This window comes from Sarcophilus harrisii, chromosome 4 (genome assembly GCF_902635505.1).
Source record: "Sarcophilus harrisii chromosome 4, mSarHar1.11, whole genome shotgun sequence".
NCBI classification, from domain to species: domain Eukaryota; kingdom Metazoa; phylum Chordata; class Mammalia; order Dasyuromorphia; family Dasyuridae; genus Sarcophilus; species Sarcophilus harrisii.
The window spans coordinates 311655151-311681650 of record NC_045429.1 but is presented as its reverse complement, the minus strand read 5'-3'; the positions used below and the strand labels follow the sequence as shown (position 1 = coordinate 311681650).

At 36.1% G+C, this 26500-nt stretch overlaps 1 protein-coding gene across 4 annotated transcripts in view; it reads left to right on the top strand.

Moving 5' to 3' along the window:
* The window catches only part of WIPI1 (WD repeat domain, phosphoinositide interacting 1), a 71206-nt gene that overhangs the window by 2333 nt on the left and 42373 nt on the right, over positions 1-26500 (top strand). For 2 of the 4 annotated variants that reach the window (XM_003768564.4, XM_012548557.3), the window contains exons 1-2: positions 17553-17845; positions 21988-22070. In XM_003768564.4, coding sequence (XP_003768612.2) covers positions 17733-17845; positions 21988-22070 — 196 coding nt within the window. In that variant the 5' untranslated portion in view covers positions 17553-17732. Of the gene's footprint in view, positions 1-17552; positions 17846-18194; positions 18374-21987; positions 22071-26500 lie in introns of those variants that run through there. The other 2 variants (XM_023502583.2, XM_031965695.1) reach the window with 2 other exon arrangements.

Genomic DNA, 26500 nt, shown 5'->3' with positions numbered 1-26500 from the left:
ATAAGTGCCTCCTTTCTCTCCTTTCATTCTCTTCTAACTCTTTTCCTTCTGACCTTGTCATTCCCCTGAAACTGACCTTTCTTAAGTTACTTTTGATCTATTATTGCTAAATCCAATGGTCTTTTCTCAATTTTCAATCTCCTTGACATTTCTTCATTATTGATCACTTTCTTTTCCTGGAGACTCAGAAGTTTGCAGGATACTACTCTCCTGGTTTTTTTTCCTATCTATTTGATTTCTCCTCTATCTTCTTTGCTGGATCCTCTTCCAGATCACACCATAGGTGACTAATCATAGGTGTCCCTTAGGGTTCTGTCTAGGATCCTCTTCTCATTTCCCTGTATACTACTTCACTTGGTGACTTCATCACCTCCCATGGAATTAATTGCCATCTTTCAGAACAATTCTCAAATCTACCTATCCTGCTCCAAACTTTGGGCTGACCTTTGGGCTGACATGTGACCTCACATGTCCAGGTGCCTTTCAGACACCACAAACTAGAAGTCCAGTAGACATTTTAAACTTGCCCTCCCTACTTTTTACCTTCCCTATTAATATAGAGGGCAACACCATCCTTCCAGTTTCTCAGTCTCATGGTCTAGGAGTCATCTTAGACATCCTAGACACTCCACCCCATCTCATCTCATCTCATATGTGGTTAGGCCTGTTCATTTCACCTTTGGAAATTTTCTTGAATAATGACATCTTGCCTCAAGTCCATCTTCAATTCAGCTATCAAATAGACTTTTCTAAAACACAGATCTGACCACATATTTCTCTGTCTCTGTCTCTCTCTCATACACACACATACACGAGCATGTGTAGATTATTGCAATAATATATTGATTCATCTTTTTCTCTCCTTTGACACAGCTATTGCTCTAGTGTAGGCCCTCATTCCTGAATTATTGCAATAGTCTTCTTGCCTCAACCCTCTGAGACTCTACTCCATTCATCTTCTATTTAGCCTCTAAAGTGATTTTTCTTAAAGCACAAGTCCAATCATGTCGCCCTCCTATTCAATAAATGTCAATGTCTCTCTGGCAAGTAAAACCTTTTATAACCTTACTCCCTACAGTCTTTGTGCTTTTTGGTCCAATGGCACTGACTGTTCCACAAATAAGAGTGAGGCAGACGCTCAGTTTGTGGCATTTTCTCTGGCTGTTCTCCATGTCTCACAATTCTATCTACTGGTTTTGTTTGACTTTAATTCTCAACTAAAATACCATCTTTTACAGGAAGCCTTTTCCAATCCCTCTTAATTCTAGTGCTTTCCCATTTTCTACTAATATGTAGAGATTGCTTTATATATATTTGTTTACATATTGTCTCCCCAATTAGATTGTAAGTTTTTTGAAGCAGGAACTGTCATTTGTGTCTTTTTGTATCTCCATTGCTTAGCAAAGTGTCTGGAACACAGTAGCCCCTTAACAAATATTGATTGAATGATTGATTTTTTTTTTTAAGGTCAGATTATTAGTAAAAGATGATAGAGAAATTGGCAGCACTTCAGTCTCTAAGGAGAGGTTGTGCATCAAAGCTAAAAGAGGTTCTACACCCATTCTAACGCATTGCTAAGAAACAGTTTCCAACTGTTAGCTTTCTTGCCCACTACCTTTCTTCTTGATCACTGATTCAAGATAGACAGAGGAAAGTATTTCCAGAAACAAATGGTAACAAAATGACTCTGATCCCCAGGAACAGAGCACAATCTCCTCATTATTAAAAAGAATCACATCTATCAGAATTGATCATTGTATAATTTTGTTGTTGCTGTATACAATGTTTTCTTGGTTCTACTCGCTTCACTTAGCATTAGTTCATGTAAATCTCTCCAGACCTTTCTGAAATCATCTTGCTGATCGTTTTTTATAGAACAATAATATTCCATAACATTCATATACCATAACTAATTCAGCTATTCTCCACCTGATGGGCATCCATTCAGTTTCCAGTTCCTTGCCATTATAAAAAGGGCTGCTACAAACATTTTTGCACATGTGGGTCCTTTCCCCTTTTTTATGATGTCTTTGGGATACAGACACAGTACAACTACTGCTGAATCAAAAGCTATGCACAGTTTGATAGCTCTTTGGAAATGATTCCAAACTGCTCTCCAGAATGGTTGGATCAGTTCACAATTCCACCAACATTATTCTACTAGTTACATCTTGAAAGAAATTCCAAAATTAAAACTGCTAGGAACATTATAGCCAAAAAAAAAAATAATGAAATACTAAATACTGAAGAAAAAATATTGCAAGAAGCCAAAAAGAATTCAAATACTGAGGAGCCAGAATTGGTAATTATGTGTCATGTCTGGCTCCTCAGAATTTGAATATGACACATAATTTAGAAACAGCCTAAAAGAATGGAGAGTTTAGAATACAATATTCCAGAAGGCAAAAGATATAGGTTTATATTCAAGAATAATTTACCCAAACCTTTAATGAAATAAAATACTTTCAAACATCATGGATGAAAAAAACATCTATGTAGAATCTTTGAAGTTCAAACACTGGAATTAAGAGAAACATAAAAAAGGTACAGAAGAATGACCAATAATAAAAAATGAAATTGGGATAAACTGCTTACATTCCATTCTGAGATGACACATATGTTTCATCAGAATCTTATCATCAGAGTTTATACAGTGATTAAAATGAGACAAGGCCTGGGGAAGGTTATAGCTTAATGATTTTAAGAGAAGAATGGAAAAAAGGTAAAAAGGAACACAATAGGGGAGGAAGGCAGAGAAAGGTCAAGGAAAATTATCTCACAAAATGAAGATATAAAAGTAGACTATACAAACAACGGGTAGGAACTGGTGCATACATGAACCTCACTCTCTGCTAAACTGGGGAAAAAGAAGAATATACACACCATATATACTTCACTCAACAGGGAAATAGAAAGAAAAGATAAGAAGGGAGAAGAAGGAATGTAGATTAAAATAGGGATTAATATTGAGAAATAAATCAATTCTAAGGATATAAAAATATTTATAGCTCTTTTTCAGGTGGTAAATTTGCATATTTTTTCTCTTGGCAACCTCAGTTTTATGAAATAATAAATTCTTTACCTTTCCTTTTTATTTCTATCTAAATACATTTTTTCCTTTTTTTTCCTCTTAAAAACAACAAAACAAATACACATTCAGGCCTTGTATTTATATATTATTTAACACACTCTATAACACTTGAAGATGGTGAGATTCAGAAGGAGCACTTGGTTCTACTGCTTTTTATTAAAATTGTAAATATTTCATCAATGTTTAGTCCCTTCCCCTAGCTCAAATTTAGTTACCTTCCTAGGTTCTCTTCACTCATGAGTTTTCATGTCAAAGTTTCTAAACAATATTGTTCTTTACATCAGGAATAATGCTTTAAAATCCTAATATTACTAAATATTTTTCCATTATAAGATTACGTTTGATTATGTCCAGTTATTCTTGGCTATAAATCTTTATATTTAGTCTTTGGAACATTTTATTAGAAGATTTTTCTTCTTAGCAAAGTTGCAGAATAATGTTTTGTTATTCTCGACTGTGATTCCTTGGTATTTGAATTCTGTGTTTGCTTGCAATATTTTTACTTTGACTTGAAACTTTAAATTTTTACTTCAATTAATGAGTATTTATTAAACCTACTAGGTTTAATAATCCTACTATGTGACAGGTACTCTACTAGATGCTGTGGACACAAATACAAAGAACAGAATAATCCCTACTCACAAGAAGCTTGCATTCTAATAGAACAAAAAAATGTATATATATAATTATATTCAGAATATATATAAAGGGAATAAGAATATTAGCCAGCATTTATGATATCTTAAAGTTTACAAAGTACTTTATAAATATTATCTCATTTCATTTCTACAACAACCCCGAGTGACAGGTGCTAATATTATCTCTACTTTATAGTTGAGGAAACTGAGGAAAATAGAAATCAGATGACTAGCCAAAAGTCACACAGTTAGGAAGTATTTAGGGCAAGATTTAATTTTAGGTCTTTTTGACTCTCTTGAACTATCTATCCACTGTGCTACAAAATTTTAAAAAAACAAAGTAGTTGACTACAAGATAGTTAGGAAGGGGGAATTGGGGAAATCAGGTAAAGGATTTATACAGAAGTGGTATTTTAATGGAATCATGAAACAAAAGAATTCTATGGGGCAGAAATGAGGAAGGGATGTTTTCCATGCACAAAAAAACATCAAGGGCAAATGTGCAGATAATAGAAGAACAAAAAAAAAATGAAATTGGAAAGGTAGGCTAGATATGGGTGGTGAAGGGTTTAGAAACTAAACAAAGGAATTATGGCTTAGAGACAATAGGAAGCCCCTGGAGTTTTTTTGAGCAAAAGAATGATATAGTAAGATAAATGCTAATTAAAAATAATTTTGTCAGAAATATGTAGGATGAACTGGTATAGGTGAGAGATTTGAGAAAGGAAGTCAAATTAGGAGGTCATAACAGTCATGTAAGCAAAAGATGACAGCTGTTTGAAAAGAGGCTAGATGCTAGAGTTGTAAAAACAGCAAGATTTAGCAATAGATTGGATATATAGGATGAGAGACTATAAAGAGTGGAAGATAACAATGAAATAACAATGACATTCTTGGGGTGTTTTCATTTTGTGCTTTCTTCCAATAGATGACTAGTGAATTTTTTTTATATTTCTTTTGTCTCTTGGTTCTAATAGATTAGGATAGTTTTTTTTTCATTATCTTTGATAATATAGCTTCAAAGTTTCTTGGTTGGTACTCAGGGAGGTCAGTGATTCTTAATCTCTTTTTCAACCTGTTTCCAAGACTGTTGTTTGTGATAGGAGGTATTTGACACTTTTTTTTCCATTTTTTATTTTCTTTTACTTTGTCCTAGTATTTTTGTTGTCTTTTAGAGTCACTGAGTTCTGTTTTTTCCATTTTGCTTTTCAAAGACCAGTCTTTTTTCATTTTCCTTCCAATTTTCCCTTCAGAGATCTAATTTATAATTTTATTTTTTTCTCTTACTTCATTTCTTTTGGTCACTCTTATAGTCTTTGTCACCACATCATTTTTTTTCCTCTTAGGTTTTTCTTTGTACTTACTTTGGAGTTAGTTTTTTCTTTCATATTTAACTCAAACTTTTCTGAGTCCATAATATTTCTTAACATCTATTTATTCCTTTATTATCTATCAGTGACTCCTTTCCAGCATTCACAGGCTTCAGTTCTATTTACCAGATCTTAGGATGATTTCCTGGTACAATCTCTCTTCTAGCCTCTGCTGCCTTCTGACCATCTTTTTGCGCAGGTCTGGGCTAGATGCCAAAAGGGACATACTACATATTGCTATTTGAATTAGAAGCATGGACTGACATATATTATTCATAATTTCCACTAGGTGGCATTCTAGGACAAAGAACAGGAACACTGAACATTGATCCTCTAATTTGGCTGGTAGGCAGAAAGCCAAAGCATTATCAATGTGGTGTTTCAACGGCCAGATTTAAGGACCACTTTTCAGTCTTGATCCTTCTTGAGTTCTTTGCTCTGTTCACCATTCTCTTCTTCTAGAGAAATGCTTCCTCAGTCTTTATTGATTTATCATTCATGTGATGTTTAGTGTGGGTGTATTGCAAGGCTCCATTTTGGCTTCTGCTCTTTCTCTAAATTCATACTTAGTAATGACCTCATCAGCCCTAAAAAATGAAATTTCATTTCTATACAGATGACACAAATTACCTATATACCATTTCAAACTTAACATGCCCCAAAAAGAGCTTTTTGCCTTTCTCCTCTTTTCTGCTTCTTTCTCCTCTTTCTTTTTTCCTCTTTCTCCTTCTTTCACCTCTTTTCTGAATTTCCCTATTACTATCCAGGAGAGCACAATCCTTCCATTCATCCAGTTTTGCAATATTGGTATCATCTTTGACTCCCCATTCTCATATTTAATAAATATCTTGTCAAAAATCTCTCACATAGATGGATTTGGCTCTTCTCAACAATGTAGTGATTCAAAGCAATTCCAATGGACTTGGGATGGAAAATGCTATCCACACGCAGAGAAAAAACTATGGAGACCAAATGTAGATTAAAGCATAATATTTTCACCTTTTTTATTTGTTTCATTCTTTCTTTTTCATGGTTTCCTTCCTTTTGGTCTGATTTTTCTTGCACAACATGACAAATATGGAAATGTGTTTTAAAAGATTGCACATCTTTAACATATATATGAAATTTCTTACTGTCTTGAGGAAGGGGGAGGTAAGGGACAGAAAGAAAAATTTGGAACACAAAGTCTCTCAAAAATAAATTTTGAAAATTATCTTTACATGTATTTGGAAAAATAAAATACTATTCAGAAAAAAATCTCTCCACATAATCACCTCCTCTCTACACATAGAGCTACTATTCAGTTTTCAAGCTCTTGCCAAGCTCTCATCCAGACTCTTACAACATATTTTTAGCTGGTTTCCCTATCTCAAGCATTTTCCCTCTCCAGCCTCTAAACAGTTGCCAGGGTGACTTTGTATCTAAAGTACAAATCTGTCCATCTTACCCTTCCTCTCCCCATTTATACATACTCAATAAACTCAATGATTCCCTGTTACTGTTAAGATCAGTTACTAATTCCTTTTACTTATTTGTCTCAAATTATCTTGGTAGTCAGCCATACTGGCTTTTCTGCTCCTCAAATACAATAACCTATCTCATATCTCTGTACTTTGCATTGGCTTTCCCTTGTAGCCAGAATGAACTCCTTCCTTATAATCACCTCTTTTACTACCCTCAGTTGTGGAAATATGACAGCTGCCCCTAAGACACCTGGATGATATATTCAAAGTGGGAAAATATACTTTGACAAATAAAAAGTATGCTTTTTGCTTTGTCTTATTCAGCCATAGAACTATGTTAATGTTTACTATGTAAATTTCAGATTGTTCACAAGTGGATGCTTTATAGGCAGTCTAGAGAATACAGCATACTGGTCCATTTAATTTCTTTTGTCCAAAGTCTGGTAATCAATAAACATTTGTATCTTTCCATTTCTCATTGTTCCTAGTATAGGTGATAAATATAGACCAGAGCTTCTTAAACTTTTTACACTGGTGACTCCTTTTCATTTGAGAAATTTTTTGTGACCCCAGCTATACAGATATATAAAATAGGTATACAAATCAAACATTTGCTGATAATGAATCATTTCACAATCCCCACATTCAGTTACAAGACCCTACATGGGGTCATGAACCACAGTTTAAAAAGTTGGGATATAGACTGCTGGATTCTTTGATGTAAATGACCAACTGTTCTTCTAGACAGTTTTTGTTACCTTAAACATGTGCCACATACCACTTGTGCATTGAGGCCTATTCTTTTACTGAGCTTTTGTTTCACTTATCCTTGCCATCTTCTGTTACTGTTATGAATATCAAATATCTAAATATCCACTACTAAATTTGAAAAGTCAGTGTTCTAAAGATATGCACTGCCAATGCATGTCTTCATTCTCTTATAGGCTTCTGCCTAGGCTGCATTGGTGAGTATGTGGATAAAATATACAGATATACAAACCCAACTCGTATCCTGCTACTATTTTGAATAAGGTGGAATTGTGGATATTTATCAATGCAACAGAAATAAAATGAAGATCACAAAATAATATCAATTTTTTTCAAGTTAATAAATATAACAAACAATGGGAATAACATGAAGTAAATTTTTTAAATTCTAAAATTAAAAAAAAACATTTGCTCAAAACCACTTAAACCTGTTGTCTTATCAAAATAACACAACAAATAAGAACCTCAATAAAACATTTTATTTAACAATATTTTATTTTTATTAGATTGATTGATGAGAAAGACTAGTCTGTTTGAGGCCTGAGGACAACACCTCAACAAAACCAGAAAATAATACTGGCAACAAAATATAACATTTCTGGAAGAAGTAGCTATAAGCATTATGGTAAATAACCAGAAAATGTAATAAAATCTATGTATCCAAAACCCCCAAACAAACAAAAAATGAAGTGTTTAAAGGAAACTGAAATAATGGACTGCTGGGGGTGGGGGAAAGGAGGGAGTAAGGGAGAAGGGAGGGTGGGGAACACCCACTCCTACCACCACTCCTCCCCATCAAAAAAAATGGTTCAGAATAGGAGAATGAAAAAATCTCATTGGAGGGAAAGTTAAAATAGGGACCTAACTAGTGATTTCATTGGTACAGGGATTTCTCAAGGGAGGAAACTCTTTTCACCAAAGTAGATCACTACCTTCTCTAAAATTTATAATCTTGGGAAACTGCTTAGAGGATTTAGAGATTAAATGACTTGTCCAGGGATACTTCTGGTAGTTTATATAAGAGAGTTGAACTCCCTTAGGCCTCCCTGATTTCAAAGCTGTCTCTTTATCCATTACATTAAATGCCTTTCATAGAGACAAAGAAACAATGTGATATATGCAACAAAATTAAAACAAAAACAGGAGGAAAAAAATGAATAGTCACAAAAATATTTAAAATTAAGCAACTGGAACATGAGATCCCAAGAAAAGTGAATAAGCAAAATTTTTTCCAGTCAGCATCACTAAACATGAGCCAAGGATCAGGTCAAATTCAAAAACTGTCATAAATAATCATAAGCACGAGAGGGAATTTAAATGACTATTCAAAAGAAAATCATAAAACTTAATTCCCAATAATTGGATAGAAGTAATAAAACAAAAAAAGACAATCTTTCCAAATTAGTCCGCAAGGATGAGGTCTCTACTTGAAAAATTGTAAGGGATCTCCAAGTGTCAGTATTTTGTAGGAGAAAAGGATGAGATGCCTGCTTGTAATATTTGCACAGGACTACAATATCCAGCACTTTTCATGTCCCATGTTTGAATAACCTCCTTTACCAGGTTTTGCTTGCTTTTTCTTCATGAGATTAATAATCTCTGCTAGGCCTAGGAGTAAATTTACCATTTGTGTTATTAACTTCTCTGTGCTGGACCCTATTTCAACTTATCTCCACAGTGTCTGTGAGGGCAGGTGGCATAGTAGATAGATTGCAGGGCCTATAGTTAGGAAGATTTGAGTTCAAATCATGCCTGTTTCCTCATCCATAAAATGAGCTGAAGGGGGAAATGGTAAATCACTTTAATATCTTTGCCAAGAAAACCCCAAATCAGGTTACAAAGAGTTGGACATAATTGAACAAGAATAATGAGTATTTGTGACTTCTGTATGGAGTCACCGTGTGCTTCTCTTCTTTCCTTAAGATTCAATTTCACTGAAACAATCATTTCACAAAAATCCAGACCTCTGACATTTGTACAGATCATACAAATAAGAATTAGCAATTATCAGATTTTCTTTTATATAAAGCTATTATTCAGTCATATCCAACTCTCCATGACCCCATATGGGATTTTCTTGACAAGAGCACTGGAATGGTCTACCATTTCCTTCTTTACCTTATTTTACAGATGTGGTAACTAAGGTAAACAGGGTTAGAAGACTTGCCCAGGGTCATGTAAGCAGTGTCTAAGGCCTGATTCCTGACCCAGGATTCTATGGTAACCTAACAATCTCTTTATAAAAACAGAATAATGAATGGCAAGTGTGGAAAACATTCTTTTGGATAGGAAAAAAATCAGTGGCTAACTCAGCAGGCTTCAAAAAAAGCTTTTCTTCCTGAGTTCAGTCTTCTTCTCCAAGTGAGAACTGTGGAGGAATTTAAAAGGAGAAACAAGCTTGGAGGCAATCCCTCTTTAATCTGCAAATGAAGGGAAATGCACTACACTCTTTCCAATATAAATTCATCAGTTCTTGGCCTAAGGGAAAGAGTATTTGTCATCTTCTGATTCACATGAATGTCTTGTAGGGTCTTGGAGAATGGGGATAGGAGAGATGGCATCCCCTTGACTCTAATTATCTGCCTCCTCATGTTATAGTTAACAAGAAGGTAGAAATTGGAACTGGGTGGTAGATGGTTTTGAATGGCCTGATAATTGGTTGAAATCAGGAGGTAGTCAAGGTTTTCTTACAAGGGATGACATGATCAAATATGTGTTTGTTTCTACTATGATGCAGTGCCAGACATGACTAATTGCTGTTTCCTAAGTATCTTATTTCACTGTGATTATGAATTCTTCTTCTTCTTCTTTTTTTTTTTTTTTTTTTTTGGCATAGCACCCCTATTAAAAATGTTTGATCTTTATTATTGGCTTCGCTATGGCTGAGTCAGAAAGTGTTTAACATTTCCTAAGCTTTCCTTTTCCTTTGACCTACTCATTGTCTGAAGTTCAGCAAAGATGTCTGTCATTATTTCTTATAAATTCCATGCTTCTTATGAGGTAATTTGTCCTGCTGTTCCATTAATTTTTTTTTTTTTCCTGTATACTACTCCTAAACCCTCATTTCAAGGGAACATAATGTCTCAAAATTCTCCCTCCTCCTCCCAACATGTGTGAAAAATAAAAGATCCTAAGGAACATGAGCTGGTAAATTTTAGGTAATGTTTTTAGCTAACCTCTCCATTTTGCAGAAGAAAAAACAAAGGCACAAAGAAGTGAACAGCTTCTCTGCTTGCTCAAGGCCTCACAGGGAACAAATATCATAGATATCAGAGATCCTCTGGCTTAGTGTTCCTTCTTTAGAAATGGTATTGATAGGGGGGGAAAAAGAATATTGAATTTGGAGTAAGATAACAACTGGTTTTGAACTAGTTCTAATACTTACATGTAGTGTAATCCCAGGCAAATAATTTAAATTTGGGCATGGCCAACGTGCTTATTTGCTATACTTTGTTATAAGAGAGAGTTCCCATTTTGAGGTGGGAAGAAGAGTCAGTAGAAAGTTCTGTCAATGTTTTCTTTTTAAAATGAGACATTAAACAAAAGAAGCACCTTTTCTTCTCTAAAGAATATTACTAATAATATTAAAACCTGTCAATACATCCCTTAGACCTCAATTTCCTAGGTAGAATAGGTTCAATGGGGAGAAGGTTGGGAATAGGGAAGTAGGAAAAGAGAAGGACATTCTGATGGTGATAATCCTTGAAGTCCTACCTCAGAATATCAGAATTGGATTTGTATTTTTTTTTTAACTTTTATTTTTCAAAACATATGCAAGGATAATTTTTCAACATTGATCCTTGCAAAAACTTGAGTTCCAATTCCCCCCCCTTCCCTAGACTCCCTCCTCTAGATGGCAAGTAATCTGTTAATGATAGTAAAAAATAAATGTAAATCCAATATAGGCATATATATTTATACAAATATCTTGTTGCACAAGAAAAACCAGATCAAAAGGAAGAAAAATGAGAAAGAAAATAAAATTCAAGCAAACAACAACAAAAGAAATGAAAATGCTATGTGGTAATCTGCACTCGGTTCCCACAGACCTTTCTCTGGATGTAGATGGCTCTTATCATCACAAGATCATTGGAACTGACCTGAATCATCTCATTGTTGAGAAGAGTCACATTCATCAGAATTAATCATTGTATAATCTTGCTGTTGCCATGTACAATGATCTGGTTCTACTCATTTCACTTAGCATCAGTTTCTGTAAGTCTTACCAGGCCTCTCTGAAATCATCTTGCTGATTGTTTCTTATAGAACAATAAGATTCCATGACATTCATATACCATATCTTATTTAACCATTCTTCATCTGATGGGCATTCACTAAGTTTCCAGTTTCTTGCCACTACGAAAAGGGCTGCCATAAACATTTTTGCATATGTGGGTCCCTTTCCCTCCTTTAAGATCTCTTTGAAATATAAGCCACTGATAGAGCAGGAGTATGCACAATGTGATAATCCTTTGAGCATAATTCCAAATTGCTATCCAGAATGGTTGGATCAGTTCACAATTCCACCAGCAATGTATTAGTGTCCCACTTTTCCCCAATAGATTTCCCCAATGTTTCTTTAAGGTCTGCTAGGCCCCTGCAAGAAGTCAAGGCTACCAAAACATTAACATATTATGTTATTTAATGTATTATTGATTCATTTTATTAAATGAATGCAAAGAAAATAAGTTTATAACCAAAATTCTTTAGCAAATCAATAGTTTTAATCTTTGTCAGAAACTCCAGGGAACCTAGATGGTGCAGTGGATAGAACACCAGCCCCCAAGTCAGAAGGACCTGAGTTCAAAGCTGGCCTCAGATATTTAACACTTCCTAACTGTGTGACTCTTGGCAAGTCATTTAACCGCAACTGTGTTAAGTAAAATTCTTTGGGCTTTTTTTTCCTCTTAACCTTATAGTTTGTTATAATCATTGAAGAGGTGAAATATTATTAGTGTGAGTGGAATTGAAGATTTCAGTGCAATTCAGATTAATTTCTTTGAAACTTCTCTTGACAATTTTATCCATTGTTTTTAGGAACATACAACTACACTCTTGTAGCTTTCTGTCTCAGTTACTGCTTTTCAGCACATACCACAACTCTTCAGGCACTCACACTGGCAAAACCAAATCAGCTTTTCAAGTACAAGTGTCTCAAGGCACCCTTTCGGCCTGTAAAGCTTATTTTGGAACTTCATAGATCTTTTCAATATGAATCCTGTAAGACACACCCACCATACTAATAATACCTCCCTCACAGAGTTGTTTTGAGGAAAGAAATTTTTAAACTATCAAATGTCAGTTGACTTTGTAATGCTATTTGTTCCACGATAACTTATGGACTATACCACATTCCTTTTTTGCTTGTTTTATGAAAGAATGAATAAGAAAAGCTGTTTAAAAGATACTTGTGTATTTGGTATAAAACAATGTATAAAGTCAGTTTACATATAGTTTTCCAGGAACAAATACATTTCACAAAGTACATTTATAAGTTTACTCTCTTTTGTTCTCAAGTCTTAAGAGGTCTGTTATTTCCTCCCCACCTTACAGATTGTAGAGACTTTAAGCCTCTTGCTTCCCATTGCAGTGACTCAGAGCCAGATCTAGAAATAGAACTCAGCATTCCAAACGCCATTCTAAGCAGTAAATATTGTGCAAATTGTCTTGCTTCTCTAAATAGAACATTGACTACTGTATAGAGAACTGAAGTATAAGGCTGAGCAGGCAGGTAATGCTCTTTTGACTTGGAACATTAGAGTGAAGTAAAGTCACGTCTAAACAATTTTCATTCATAATACAGCACAGAGTTGTGAAACCAAGAAGCCTGAACCTGTAATGCCAAAAGAAACTGAACAAGACAGAGATTAGAGACCAATTCAATAATTTATTAAATGGAGAGAAATACTGGGACTAATGGATCCCAAGGCTAGACAAGACTATCATCTCAAAGAATCTAGCCCCAAGTATAGGGACAGCAAGCCTTTTATGGAATAACAAGAACAATAACAAGAACAATGACATAATGCAGAGACCTAGGTGGGGATAGAGGGAGGTTATTGATATTCTAATGACATTAAGGAATGTCTATAATACCTTTATCTCAACCATTAAGAGGGGAAGGTCATAACCTTAAGGCAGAACTACAAAATAGGACAAATGGAGGAACTGGTCACCCCATTAAAAGAGAACTTTGGCATTACATCCCCTCCTTTTTCTCTTGGAACTATTCAAATCTTTGAATTATCTTCCTCTAGAAGGCCTTTGCACTATAATTTGAATAACCCTATGTGAAGTAAATGGACAGCTGTGGTCATTTGTGCATGACTCGGCCTCTGTTTATGGAGAGCAGCAGGCTCAAGGCAGTTGTTTTGCCCAATCAGAGGGGGCAGCTCCAGGAGAGAAGGATGAGGCTTGGAGCGGCTCCACCTGTCCCACCCAGAGGAACAAACAGGGCTGCCACTAGAATACAGATTTCTGAGTAGATTATGCAGTTAGACCAAGGCAGGCAACCCCACACTTTTTAGAGGCCTCCATACCAACAAGGTCCTTTTAAGTACGCTGAAATACTAATTAAGGACCTGGGGTAACAGGAGTGGAGAAACACCTCAGAGAAACTGCCAGTTCCAAGACAGGTATCCAATTTCTGATTGTTTCTAAAATATAATCCCAAAAACTGAGTCTGCCAGGGCAATTCCAACAGAATAAGGGATTTCCAAGTTAAAGCACAACCAGCAAATCGTAGTCTAGTAAATTTAAGCAAGGAGTAAAGGACTTCCAATTAAATTTGAACTAGCAAGATACCAGTTTTCCCACTTTCCTATTTCTTCTCCTCCCTTTTCTTCTTTTGGAAAGGAATTATCAAATGACCATCTCACATACAAATCATACCCATATGCATATACATAACTGACTAAAAGTCCCTTAGACATAACAGCAATAGTTACACAAGTTTAACAATTTCCATTCCAAGTCTTAAAAACACAGTAATACAATGAAAATTCTAGCAAGTCGACCACTTTCAGTCCAAATTACATCAGGAAAAGTGGGCGATGGCTGTCATTTGCTTCTTCAAGCTGAACAGGGATGATACTCAGTCCACAAGGGGGATGGGTCTGTAGTGTGGCAAGCTGACAAAGGTTTGATCTAGGTCCCAGAAGCAAGTCAATATCTGCAATTTGACCAAATCTAGAAATAAAAACAAATCTAACAAAGAAAAGTTAGAACAGTCTGAGATAGAAAGTCCACAAGGACTGCTACAAGATGTGGCTTCTCATTAGTTAAAAACCTTAAAAAAAACTTTAATATCCAGACACAATATCTAGTAACAAAAAAAACTTTAATATCCAGACACAATATCTAGTAACCAATAGATGACTAGACCAAATACTTATTTGTTCAAGTATTTAGGATATAATGATTACTGATGACCAGATTGGAAGGGTGGGGAGCCAAGTCCAACTAAATTTCACTCCAGGCTAACTAAATGGCTCCTATAGCTGAAGTAGCAGCAGTGGAGAGGGGCAAATATAAAAGATTTGTTTAAATCTTTACAAAAGATCGCTACCCCACCCAACATTTAAAGTAGCAGAAATCAGTGGGTGGGTGGGGGAATCCCATAAACCTACATGTCCAGCAGAACTGGATTTAAAGCATATAATCCATTTCTATCTCATTTCAAATAATAAAACAACATAGTTTCTCTCCTTCTGGCCCCATGTGGCCATTATTCCCAATGGACTTCTTCTAAGGTCCAACTTGGCCATAGTTGAAACTTTCAGAAAAGTCCTTGTTACATACTTTAGGCAAAATTAGAGGCACATGACATCTTTCAGGCAAGTTAACAGAACTTCTTTAACAAGCTATTGTTCCTTTAAGATCTTATACTTAATGATGACCAATTCATTTCCCAAATTTAGAATCATCTTTAAATTCCTAATCAAATGTTTTCACCAGCTGGAGTTCAGTATTGAAATAACCAATTCCCAAATTTGATCATTGTTCTTAAATTTAACAGAGCTCTTAAGTTACCGAAATAGACAAATTACAAACAATTTCACAAAAATCACATAGAACACAGAGCACAACTAAATAATATACAAGATATACAAAACACTGATCACACTTAGACTGCACAATTACAACATTCAGTAGGACACTAACATTAAAGCCAAACCAAATGGCGTTTTTTAAAACCCCCAGTCTTTGTAGATAGCCCCCTGAGCGTGCAAAAGCGGGAGGGGCCGGCATTACTCTAACACAGAATGACCCAAACAGGGAAACTTGAGTCCCATTTTCAAATGTATATATTTCCCACTCGATGGAAGAAGTGGGAGGACCTCTAGAAAGCAAAGGAGGGCCTTTGTCTCTGGAAAAGAGTTGGACAGAAAGAGTTTCCTCAAGCAAAGCATCTGCTCCAGGAAAAGAGTTTTGGGGCGACGGAGTGTCTAGATCACACTCCAGTAGCGACCTCCCGCGTCCAGTAGGCCACTCATCACCCAAGCAAATGGCACCCCCCAAAAAGGGCACCCCAAGTGACAACTGCGTCCGGTTATTCACTAATCAAACCAACCAGTACCCCAAGGGCACCCCAAAAGTGACAACTGTACAACCGTGCAACCGGGTGAATCCGGTTATTCATCAACCAAACCAAACAAACAAAACAAGTCTTAAGACGTAACCAGATGGCTGGGGGAGGGGGTGGGGGGGTAAGAGGTGAAAAATTGGAACAAGAGGTTTGGCAATTGTTAATGCTGTAAAGTTACCCATGCATATAACCTGTAAATAAAAGCCTATTAAATTAAAAAAAGACATAACCAGATGGTACCCCAAAAGGTACCAAAACAAACTTACTCTCCTGTGGCCGAAATGGGGTTGTCTACCATCAGGCTATTGAGGCTGGAAACTGCTCTCTTTCCCAGAGGCTCTGGAAAGAAATCTGGGAGGGCCAGACCTCTGCAGGCCAAGAGTTCAGATTCGCAGTCACCGGGCCCAAGGCAGAGACCGGAAAGTCACTTATCTCTAATCCTGTTCATTTTCTAATTATCTCTCTGGGGAACTCCAAATGTAATGCCAAAAAAACTGAGCAAGACAGAGATTAGAGACCAATTCAATAATTTATTAAATAGAGAGAAATACTGGGACCACTGGATCCCAGGGCTAGACGAGACTATCATCTCAAAGAGTCTAGCCCGGAGTAGCGGGACAGCGAGCCTTTTATGGAATACAAGAACAATGACAGAATGGAGGGACCTAGGTGGGGATAACCTAATATAGGGAGGTTACTGATATTCTAATGACATTAAGGAATGTCTATAACACCTTTATCTCAACCATTAAGAGGGGACAGTCATAACCTTAAGGCAGAAATAGGACAAATGGAGGAACTGGTCACCCCATTAAAAGGGAACTTTGGCTTTACAAACCGACCTATAAATATACCTTTAATTTGCCTCCTTACCGTGTTACAGAAAAGGAAGGGAACAAGGAGCAGAATGATAAGACTGCCAGTTACCAGGACATTAGGGTTTGAAATAAAACTTGGGATGTCTAATTTAAAGATTTAAATGATCCTATATACTTTCTCTGCCTTTTTTTGATTCCATAGTTTCTAAATATGTACATTCTCTCTCCTCCTTTCCCCAAAGGTTGCATATTCGTTGTCGTTTATAATCCAGAACTCTAGTTTTGAATCCTTGAGGAATTTACAGCACAGGAAAACAGGAAAGGCACTAGTTAACAGGGAGGAAAAAAGAAAAAGCCTTTTCCAGTGTCAAAGACACGGATTAATTGAATTCTCTTCCTTGCTCTTTTTTTTCCAGCCGTTAAGAAACAAGTTTTGGGCACTATCTTTAACTTAAGATACCCTTGCTTTAGTGAAATCTACGTCTTGTTTACGGGAAGTTTGTAAAAAAGAAAGTTACAGAAGCCAGGGACGCAGGACTGTATCGCAATAAGATTCCCTCCAATTGCACACACCAGAAGCTCCAGATGTGCCCACCCTTCCTAAGGGACCTTAGTTTTTCACCTCTCCAACTCACAGCCTTAGAGAAGAAAACACTACCACGTGGCCTCCAGCCACGTAGTTAAACCCTTGGCCCAATGAGCAGCGGCGTCGCCGGCCGGGGCGGGGTCCCCCACTGAGAAGTACCACCCCCAGCCACTGGCGATTGGCCTAGCCGGCAGTCCCGCCCCAGCGCGGGGTGGCCACCAATGGCAGGCGGCTCCACCCAGTCAGCTGCTCGGCGGCGCCCGGCTGCCAGCTGTGGAGGTGGGCCCCAGGGTCCCAGAGGGGAGGGGGGCTCGAGGACCTGCTGCCGCCGCCGCCGCCGCCACCACCGCAGCCGAGAGGCTAGTCCAGGCGGCTGTCGCGACCCGGGCTCGCGACCCGTCCCTCCTTGTCATGCTGAACCCCTCTCCTCCGCCCGCCATGGAGGCAGAGGTGGCCGAAGCCCCCCCGGGCGGGGTGGAGGCCGAAGCCGGGCTTAGCTGCTTCTCCTTCAACCAGGACCGCACGTAAGCAGCGCTTTGCGACTCCCAGCCGAGGGAGGGGGGACCTGTCGCGACCGATGCTGAGCAGACTGGCGTCTTCTCCCTTCATTTTTTTAAGAGTTAGCGGGGGCGGCCAGCTAGGGGAAAGGTGTCATGTAGCCGTTGTTGGGCGATTGGGGGGGGGGGGGGGCGCCAAGAGACAGACTGGCAGTCACGTGAGGGTCACGTGATTCCTACGCGCCCCCCTTTCCTATTCCCCCAATGCCTAATTTCAACCCTGGGATTCAAAGCAAATGCCACCCAAACAAGATTGTTCGGTTTGAGCAAGGAGTGAGGGGGGAAGGGAAAGGGAGGAAGAAAGGAAGGAAGGAAGCAAAAAAAGGAGGGTTGGCTTGATGGTGGGAAGACTAGAGGAAAACGGCAGGGGAGAAAGGAAGCGACACTGTTTGATCAAAGCCGAAAGAGGAGCTTGAGGAATGGAAAGCTCAAGTCCGGCACTTGGGAGTTTCGTGACTATTTGTTTGACTCGACTTCAGGAACGTGCTGGAGGAGGTTAGAAAAAGGATGCAGGGAGATGGGAGCAAAGGGTTCTTTCCCTATCTGTCGCTTTCCACGGTAACGTGGCAACTGCCCTCAGAATCGGGACAAAGATGTGGCAAGCTTTTCAGCTGACTCCTTCTTGCTGTGGTCCAACTTCGCTGTCAGGGCAGACTGCTTGCCATTGGCCTAACCAGTTTTCAAGCACTAGAATTTTGCCTTCTGCTTGGCTTTTCAACAAAAATTTTATTCTTCTAAACCAGAAGAGACTTTTGCGCAGATGTCCCCTTTTCCAGAGTTGAGCATCATATTGTCTTAAGTGGAATTCAGCATGTTTTTTGTTTGTTTTTAAGTGCAGAAGTACTGTTTGCTAGTCACTGGATACGGTTTAAAAAAAAAAAAAAAAAAAAAAAGCCTGTGCCCACAAGGAGCTTAATATCTCTCTTTGATTTTCCTCTTTGGGCCTGGGTTCTTAGCCATAGTTGTTCATGAGATTATTAAACTGCAATTTAGGCGTTTTGACTTAATAGTTTTAAGTGTATTTCTTACAACCATATGGATAGCCATCTTTCATATGTAGTCCCAAATCATTAGAAAGTTGGCAACATCTTGTACTCCTGGTTGTGCCAGTTTTTGTTGTTGTCAACTGTAGAATGGGAATAATAATGGCATTTCACAGAGTTTTAGGAAGGCTGCAGTAATATGAGCTATTTAAAGTACCATATAAATGCTAGTTATCATTCTTCTGAGTATATTTCATGCTTGAGCTATGGTAGCTTCAGATCTATGTTAACATTGAATATTATAGTAGGATAATTAAGGTCACTATGTACTCTTTGTAGCCTAGTTTTTCATTCACCCTGTTTTTATTTTAAAACACACTGTGCTTCAGTGTGCCTTTGTTTGAAAAGCTTTGTGTAATTGAGTAGCACAACAGCTTGGCTTTGATAACATTTTAAGGTTTTGTAAGATGTATTTTGTAAGAAGGTATGGCTGTTGAAATGCCTGGGTTTGTTTCATTAGTCTGCTTGATTACAATATATTTTTATTCTATCTTTTAACCCAAATAGGTTAGAAAGAAGAGAATCCTTCTTTATAAATTAATAGATGCCTAAAAACTTGCCTTGGGCCTCGAGGCAGAGTGTGTGGACCCTGGAAGAAGAGAGATAAGGGCAAGAGAGAGGGGAGGCAAGACAAAACCATCTCATTTTTATGGGTGCAATAGTACAGATATATATGGCAGCAGGGTTGCTCCAACTTAGTACAGGGTGGGGGTCCTAGACAAAGGATTGGTTTCCCACCCAAGGATGAGCTGATCAGGTGCCTTTGGTCTTAGGAAGCTCCAGGATGTGATTAGGAGATGCCTAGATATCTGCCTATTTAAGGTTAGGGCAGTCTTGGTCATGTAGGAAGCTCCAGGATGTGATTAGGAGACTCCTATTCAAGGTTAGGGCAGTCTTTTGGAATGTGGCCTTAACACCTTATGGCGTGTAGATTAGTGCCAGCTCCCCACAAAAACTTATGTAAGAATCCAATTTATAATGGATTTGAAGTACTGAAGTTTACTTTATTGTATGTTTTTTTTTAAACATTATTGAATAAATTGCAGCTTCTACTAAACTATCATTTTCAAATCTGTATTGGATGTTTGATTAACTTCTCAATTCATACTGTCATTTTTTTTTTTTTTTTAATAGAAGGAAGCTCTCTGTTGGGCAGGCTAATCCCATCTATAAATAAAAGTTGTCGTTATAGTCTCTGAACTGAGGATTGTATGACATGGTTTTAAAATAAATCAGTGCCCATCATCAAACACACTTAGTGTGTAATTGTATTCTTTGTGAAGGTGTAGGTTGATACTTAAGAATATAAAAGATAACTCATGAGTGTCTGTGTTAATAACACACTTTTAATAAAAGGGGCTTTTTGAAATTTCTTTTCATAAGAGACAAGAACTCTGAAAGTAGTAAATTTAAGAACAAGATTTAGAAGTTGTAGGTACTGATCAAAATTTTGAATTAATGGGAATCTCATTGTTTTCTACAGACAAAACTAAACTGCTTTGCTCCATAATTGATATAACAGCTGTATTTGACTATTGCTATAGAGTACTAAAGTCAGTATGACAATAAACAGCATTTTCTCTCCCTCCTTCCATAAGTTTAAAGTTTAGATAAATACCAAAATGTTTGTTTGTTTATCTTAAAGAAGTAAGGTAAGTTTCCCTTGGAATCTTGGTTTGTTTTTTCAGCTAAGAGAACCCTATTTTTTTAAAGCAAATGTTTAATCTAAGACTGGATTTTCAGCTGTTTAAGGTTCTTAAAGACAGGAATAGAATAGCTATTATGCTCTATAGAAAGAAGTTGATTAGAAGATGGGGAAGTTCAGTCTTTGTTAATGAAAGAAAAGGTGATAGCCATCTAGTTAGTGTGGTCATTGCTTCCCTTTTATATATATTTTGTTGTAAAGTTTAAGTTTCATCCTTAACAATTTCTCCAAAATGGATAATTTTTAAAAATATTTTTTATTTAACAATATAAGTTTTGTACAGAATTTCATTTGATCATATTAACCTTGTGAGACCATGTATTTTGGCAATTGGAGAATAACCTGATTTAACCCCATTTAACAACACATAGATTCAAATCCTGCTGCTACAAAGTGACTTTGTGGTCTGGGTGAATCACTTAATCTTTGAGTCTCAGACAAAATAGGTGTGTATCATGGATTAAGGAGGTTCCTCACTGAGCATTCTCTAGCAAATGAAATCCTGATCCAGACAAAATAACAACTTTAAGAGTTAGGAATTAGCAGCCTTATTATAGTCGCAAAATATCATTGCAAAATGAAACGGGGAAAAAAAAAAGAAGCAAAGGGTCACATTACTACTAACTGTTGGAACCAAAGGTCCAATTCACATTTTCCTTGTCTCCAAGTCCAAAACAAAATCTTATGAAAACATAAATTGGAATGAAAGAGCTTGTCCTGACTCTAGTCAACTGGGTTTTTTGCTTCATAGAAGCCAAGGGACCCTGGAGTCATACTTAAGGATTGAGTCACTAAGTTGACACATGAAAAATTAAACATATTCATTTTTATTTTATCTAAATTTTATCAGATAATGGTTTGAATTATTATTTAAAACCTAAATTAATGATTATTTTGATTTCTTATTTCTTAATGTAAATCTGTTATTTCAAATAATTTTATTTCATTTTTTCTATTACTTTTTGAACTTTGTGAACAATCTTATCGAAATAAGATCTTCAGCAAACCAAAAAACTCCTAAATACCAGAGAGGGACAGGAATCAGTAGCAATTTAGAAATCTTGTTGCTACCTAACTTTTAAGAAAACTATATGTATTTAGTAGGCTTTCATATCATTAATAAAGAGCCTGATTTACAATTTGCATTTGAATTTTAATTTGACCCCTTAGTTTTGATTATAGGTTCATCTGCTTTCCAACATGTACCTGATTATACAGGAATTTACCAGTTCAGAGTCAGACTGTGTGTGTGTTCTTGGCAGACAATATCTAGGTTGAAAGGAGAGAAAGAGAGCTTGTTTCATTAGTCTGCTTGACTACAATTTATGTGCTATTTCCATTTTATCTTTTATCTGTTGCAGATCCCTAGCAATTGGAACCAAAACTGGGTATAGGTTATTTTCCCTGAGTTCTGTGGAACAACTGGACCAAGTCCATGAAAGCAGTAAGGCATTGTTTAATTTCATTCTTATTTAGTCATCATTTTGGATGTTAATTTCTAGTATTGGAGAACCCCACCCCACCCCTTCTTTCTTTCCTTCTTGCTTATAAACTCAGTCTTGATTTTCCAGGATTTGAAACGAATCCTGGAACTGCCTCATCTTTCTTTAAAACAAAAAAGGGGGCGGGGGGGAGAGTCAGTTACTGATCTGTTGGGTTACTATGAAATCCTCTTATTTGATAGCTTTGCTAACACATTTTCTTAGGTTTTAATTACATGTGAGAAATAACATGATGTAGAAAGGGAAGGGGAATTATAAAACCTGGATTCAGATACCTGACTCAACAATTAACTGGTTTTGTGCCTTTAGTCAAGTCACCTAATCTCTTTGGAGCTTAGTTTCCTGATTAGTTTAGTGATATCTCACTAAATTGTGAGTTAGTTGTTTCATAAAAAATATAAATGGGAACTTTTCCCCTTGTTTTTTTCTTCTTTTTGGTGTAAACATGATTTAAATGGTATAAGGAAATCCCAGAGAAGAAATTACTTCTGTCAGTGCAAATCAGCAGCTTTATAGTCTTTGAAAATTCTTTGGTGCTTTCTGAGAATGTGACTTGTCCAGGATCGCATAGCCTATGGACTTGAATCAGATCCTGCCAACTCCCACTCTGGCTTTCTGTCCATTACATTATGCCACTATTTTTGCCATTATTTTGCCATTATTATTTTGTGTTGTTTACTATTTTATTGAAACAGTTAGTTAATAATCTACAGAGGGAAGGCACCATTCTTAAGACTGATTGGGAAAGGTTTTTCTGTAGAGATGGGGTTTTAGCTGGGACTTGAAAGAAGCCTAGACATAAGAAGGGAGAGCATTCCATACACGGAACAGCCAGTGAAAATGCCTTGAGCTTCATGATAAAAAGTCTTATTTGAAGAATAGCAAGGAGACCAATATAATAATAAAGTAATTTATATAGTGCTTATAAACAGTTATTCACTCTTCACTCTATAATGAGCACTGTGCTAAGTGCTAGAAAGTCATACAGAATTTTGATAAAACAAGGCTTTTTAGACCTTCCAGACTAGTAGGAGAAAAAAGACATAAATAACTGTTCATCAATGTTATGTAATAAATGATTTAGGGAGATGTATAATAAAATATAATATGAAGTCCAAAGGAAAAGGTCTTTCTGGCCAAAGGATAGGAAGGTAGATGCAGATAGAGAACTTAGAAAGCCTTCAAGAGGAGGTAATATTTTAAGTTGGGCTTTAAAGGATGTATAGCAGTTCAGTAGGCAGAAAGAGTGAGAATATATCAGGCATAGGAAGCAATATAAACATAGGCATAAAGTGTTATGATTTTTTGGCTAGAACATAAGTGCATGGAGAAGAGTTTAGGAAAAGTAAGGCTGTTGAAGATTATAGTGAGTTTTTAATGTCAATCAAGAGAACTTTAACTTTACTTTTCATGACCCAATTTAGGTTTTCTTGCAAAAAATGCGAGAGTGGTTTGCCATTTCCTTCTCCAATTCATGTTATAAATGAGGGAAGTGAGGCAAACAGGATTAAGTGATATGTTCAGGGTTACTTGGCTAGTAGGAGTCTAAAGCTGAATTTGAACTCAGACTGAAGATGGACAAGAGGGTTATTGTAGAATCTACTCCATTCTCCCTCCCATTTTAGAGAGAAAGAAATTAAGACTTAGGCAAATAAAGTGACTTTCCCAAGTTCACTCGTGATATAAGCATTACAGGTGAAAAATTCCCAGGAACATCAGAACTAAAATTGAGAGCCCCTCTGTCAAAGAAAAATAACCACAAAAGGCCAAACAATAAGTTCAAATAGCAAGGAATCACACTAAGGATCATATAAGATTTGTCATCTATTACTATAAAGTAGAAATCTTGGCATATGATATTCCAAAAGGCAAAAAATAATGGTTTACAACTAAGGATAATTTAAATTGTAAGACTGGGAGAAAGGACATTTAGTAGAATTGAAGAGAAGATTTTGAAACATTCCTGATGAAAAGATCAAAGCTGAGTAGAAACTTTGAAATTCAAGTATAGGAGTCAAAAGAAACCTAAAAAGATAAAACATTTAAGTACTTGAAAGCAATTAAATGTTGATTAAAATGGTTATCATCTAAACCCACCAGAAACAAATATCTGATGTCAAGGTTATGGATAGATCACCAGCCTTGGAGTAGAGAGTACCTGAGTGCAAATTTGATCTCAGATATTCATTAGCTGGGTGACCCTGGACAAACCACTTAACCCCATTTGAATCCCAAAATAAAAACAGCCTTAAGTGATTAAAGTAGGTTAAAAGAGAAAAGGAGTTACAAAGGTAGGGAAGCCACTAGCTTCAATTATAGTTATAAATAAAGCATTAATTACATTCCTTCCTTTTTACCACCTTCTTTGTAAAAAGGGATCAGAAACAAAGTTAAAAGTAGAGTACATTATGTTGGAGGAAAAAACAATATGATACTTATATGGCCACAATTGAATAAGAATAAAAAGGAATACACACATTTTCAATATTTTATAGCATCTTTACATAAATGTAAAAAATGTCTAAAAAGAAACATAATTACAGATCGTAATGCATTAAATATTAAAATTTTGAATTCTTAAAGGAGAGGATTAAACTGTAAATGTCTTGAGAATTTATTCCTAAAAAAATTAGTAGATCAAAGAACAACTCTTAGAAATGGTAGATTTCATCCAAGAAAATGATAATATATTTAGATGTGCCACAGCAGTTTTTAGGAGAAAATTTATATTTCTAAACACTTGTATTAATAGAAAATAGACAAAATAGATTGAGTTAGGCATACAGTAAGATAACTAGAAAAGCAGCAAATTTAAAAATCTATTAAACACAGGTAGAAAAATCAAAGAGATTAATAAAACATTGAATTTATTGATATCAAAAAATTCAGCTCTTAATTTTAGTTAAAAGCTAATAAAATAGTTTAATTATTTGTAATAGTTTAATTATCTTTATAAAAAGAGAAGAAAACCAAATCGACAATAGCAGAATGCAAGAAGCATTCACAAAAGATGAAACAGAAATAAAGGAAATTATTAGCAACTATTTTGCCTAATTTTATGTAGAAAACATGACTGAAATGGATGAGTATTTATCAAAAAAATTTACATTTACCAAAAATTACAATTAAAATATATTTCTTCTTGACCTCAGCTTTTTGGTTGAGTGTGTGTGTATACGTGCAGTTTTAAGAAAGGAAAAAGTCAAATTACTTTTCACAGCAAAAACTCTTAACTTGAGTCTTCTGAACAGTTCAAAATTTAACTGGAGAAGGTATATGAAAGCTAGATGCCTCTCACTTGAGCAGCTATCTTGATTGGAAATTCTAGTGTGTAATTTTCAAAGCTATTTAGAGGGGTTAGTCTTAAGAATGGATATAATTATCCTCTATAGCCAAAGAGAAGGGATGCTACTATTGATTTGAGAAATGGGAAAGAATAGTTAAGGAGATCTTGTCATTTGGCCCCAATATTCACTGAAATAGGTGACTAGTTCATCTGCAAGTAAGAGAACGTTAGGGAGAAGAGAAGAGAGAGTTTGGAATTATTGTGGAGTATGAAGTGAGTCAGTAAGAATGGGATAATAGGACTGTTGAGCAACAACAAGGACCTAGCTGAATTTAACCACTATGAATTTGTAGTACTTAAAGACAACTCAATTTTATGACTCTACAGTGTTGCTCAGCAGACATAGAAAAAAGATAAAAAAATTACATGGTGACTGTTGATCACAGATTAGAATGAGCAGAATTTAGGGGACAGTCAGACATCTGTGTTATAAAGTTACTCCTCAAAAATATTTAGATACTAATTAAAAAAAAAAAGAAAAAACATTAGTGGAACAGACTAGATAAGCAAAAAGAAAAAGAATAATGATTGACAAATACAAGAACATAAATTATTGAGGGAAGGAACTTTTTTTGATAAATACTTCTGGGATAAGTGGAAATAGCTTGACACAAAATAGGTTTAGATCAAATAGACATCTTATATTCCATTATAAGGTTCAAAATAGATAATAGGAATATAAAAAGTTATATCATTAAAATGGAGAGAATACTAGGTACCTTTCACAACTATGGGAAGGATAAAAATTCTTAAAGGATAGAGATCAAAAGACAAAAGTAGGTTTTCCAATTTCATAAAATTAATTTCATATATAAATCAATAAAGATAGAAGAAAAAGAAAAATTGTGGAGTCAAGAAAAATTCATATTAAATTTTATTGAAAAGATTACCTGAGATATATAAGGAAGTGACATAAACATGTAAGAGAGCTCTTCCCCAGTAGATAATAATTTTCCAAAAGATTGCAAACCATAAATGTTCAATTTAATAGAGAAATACAAATTAAAAACAACTCCAAGAGTGCAT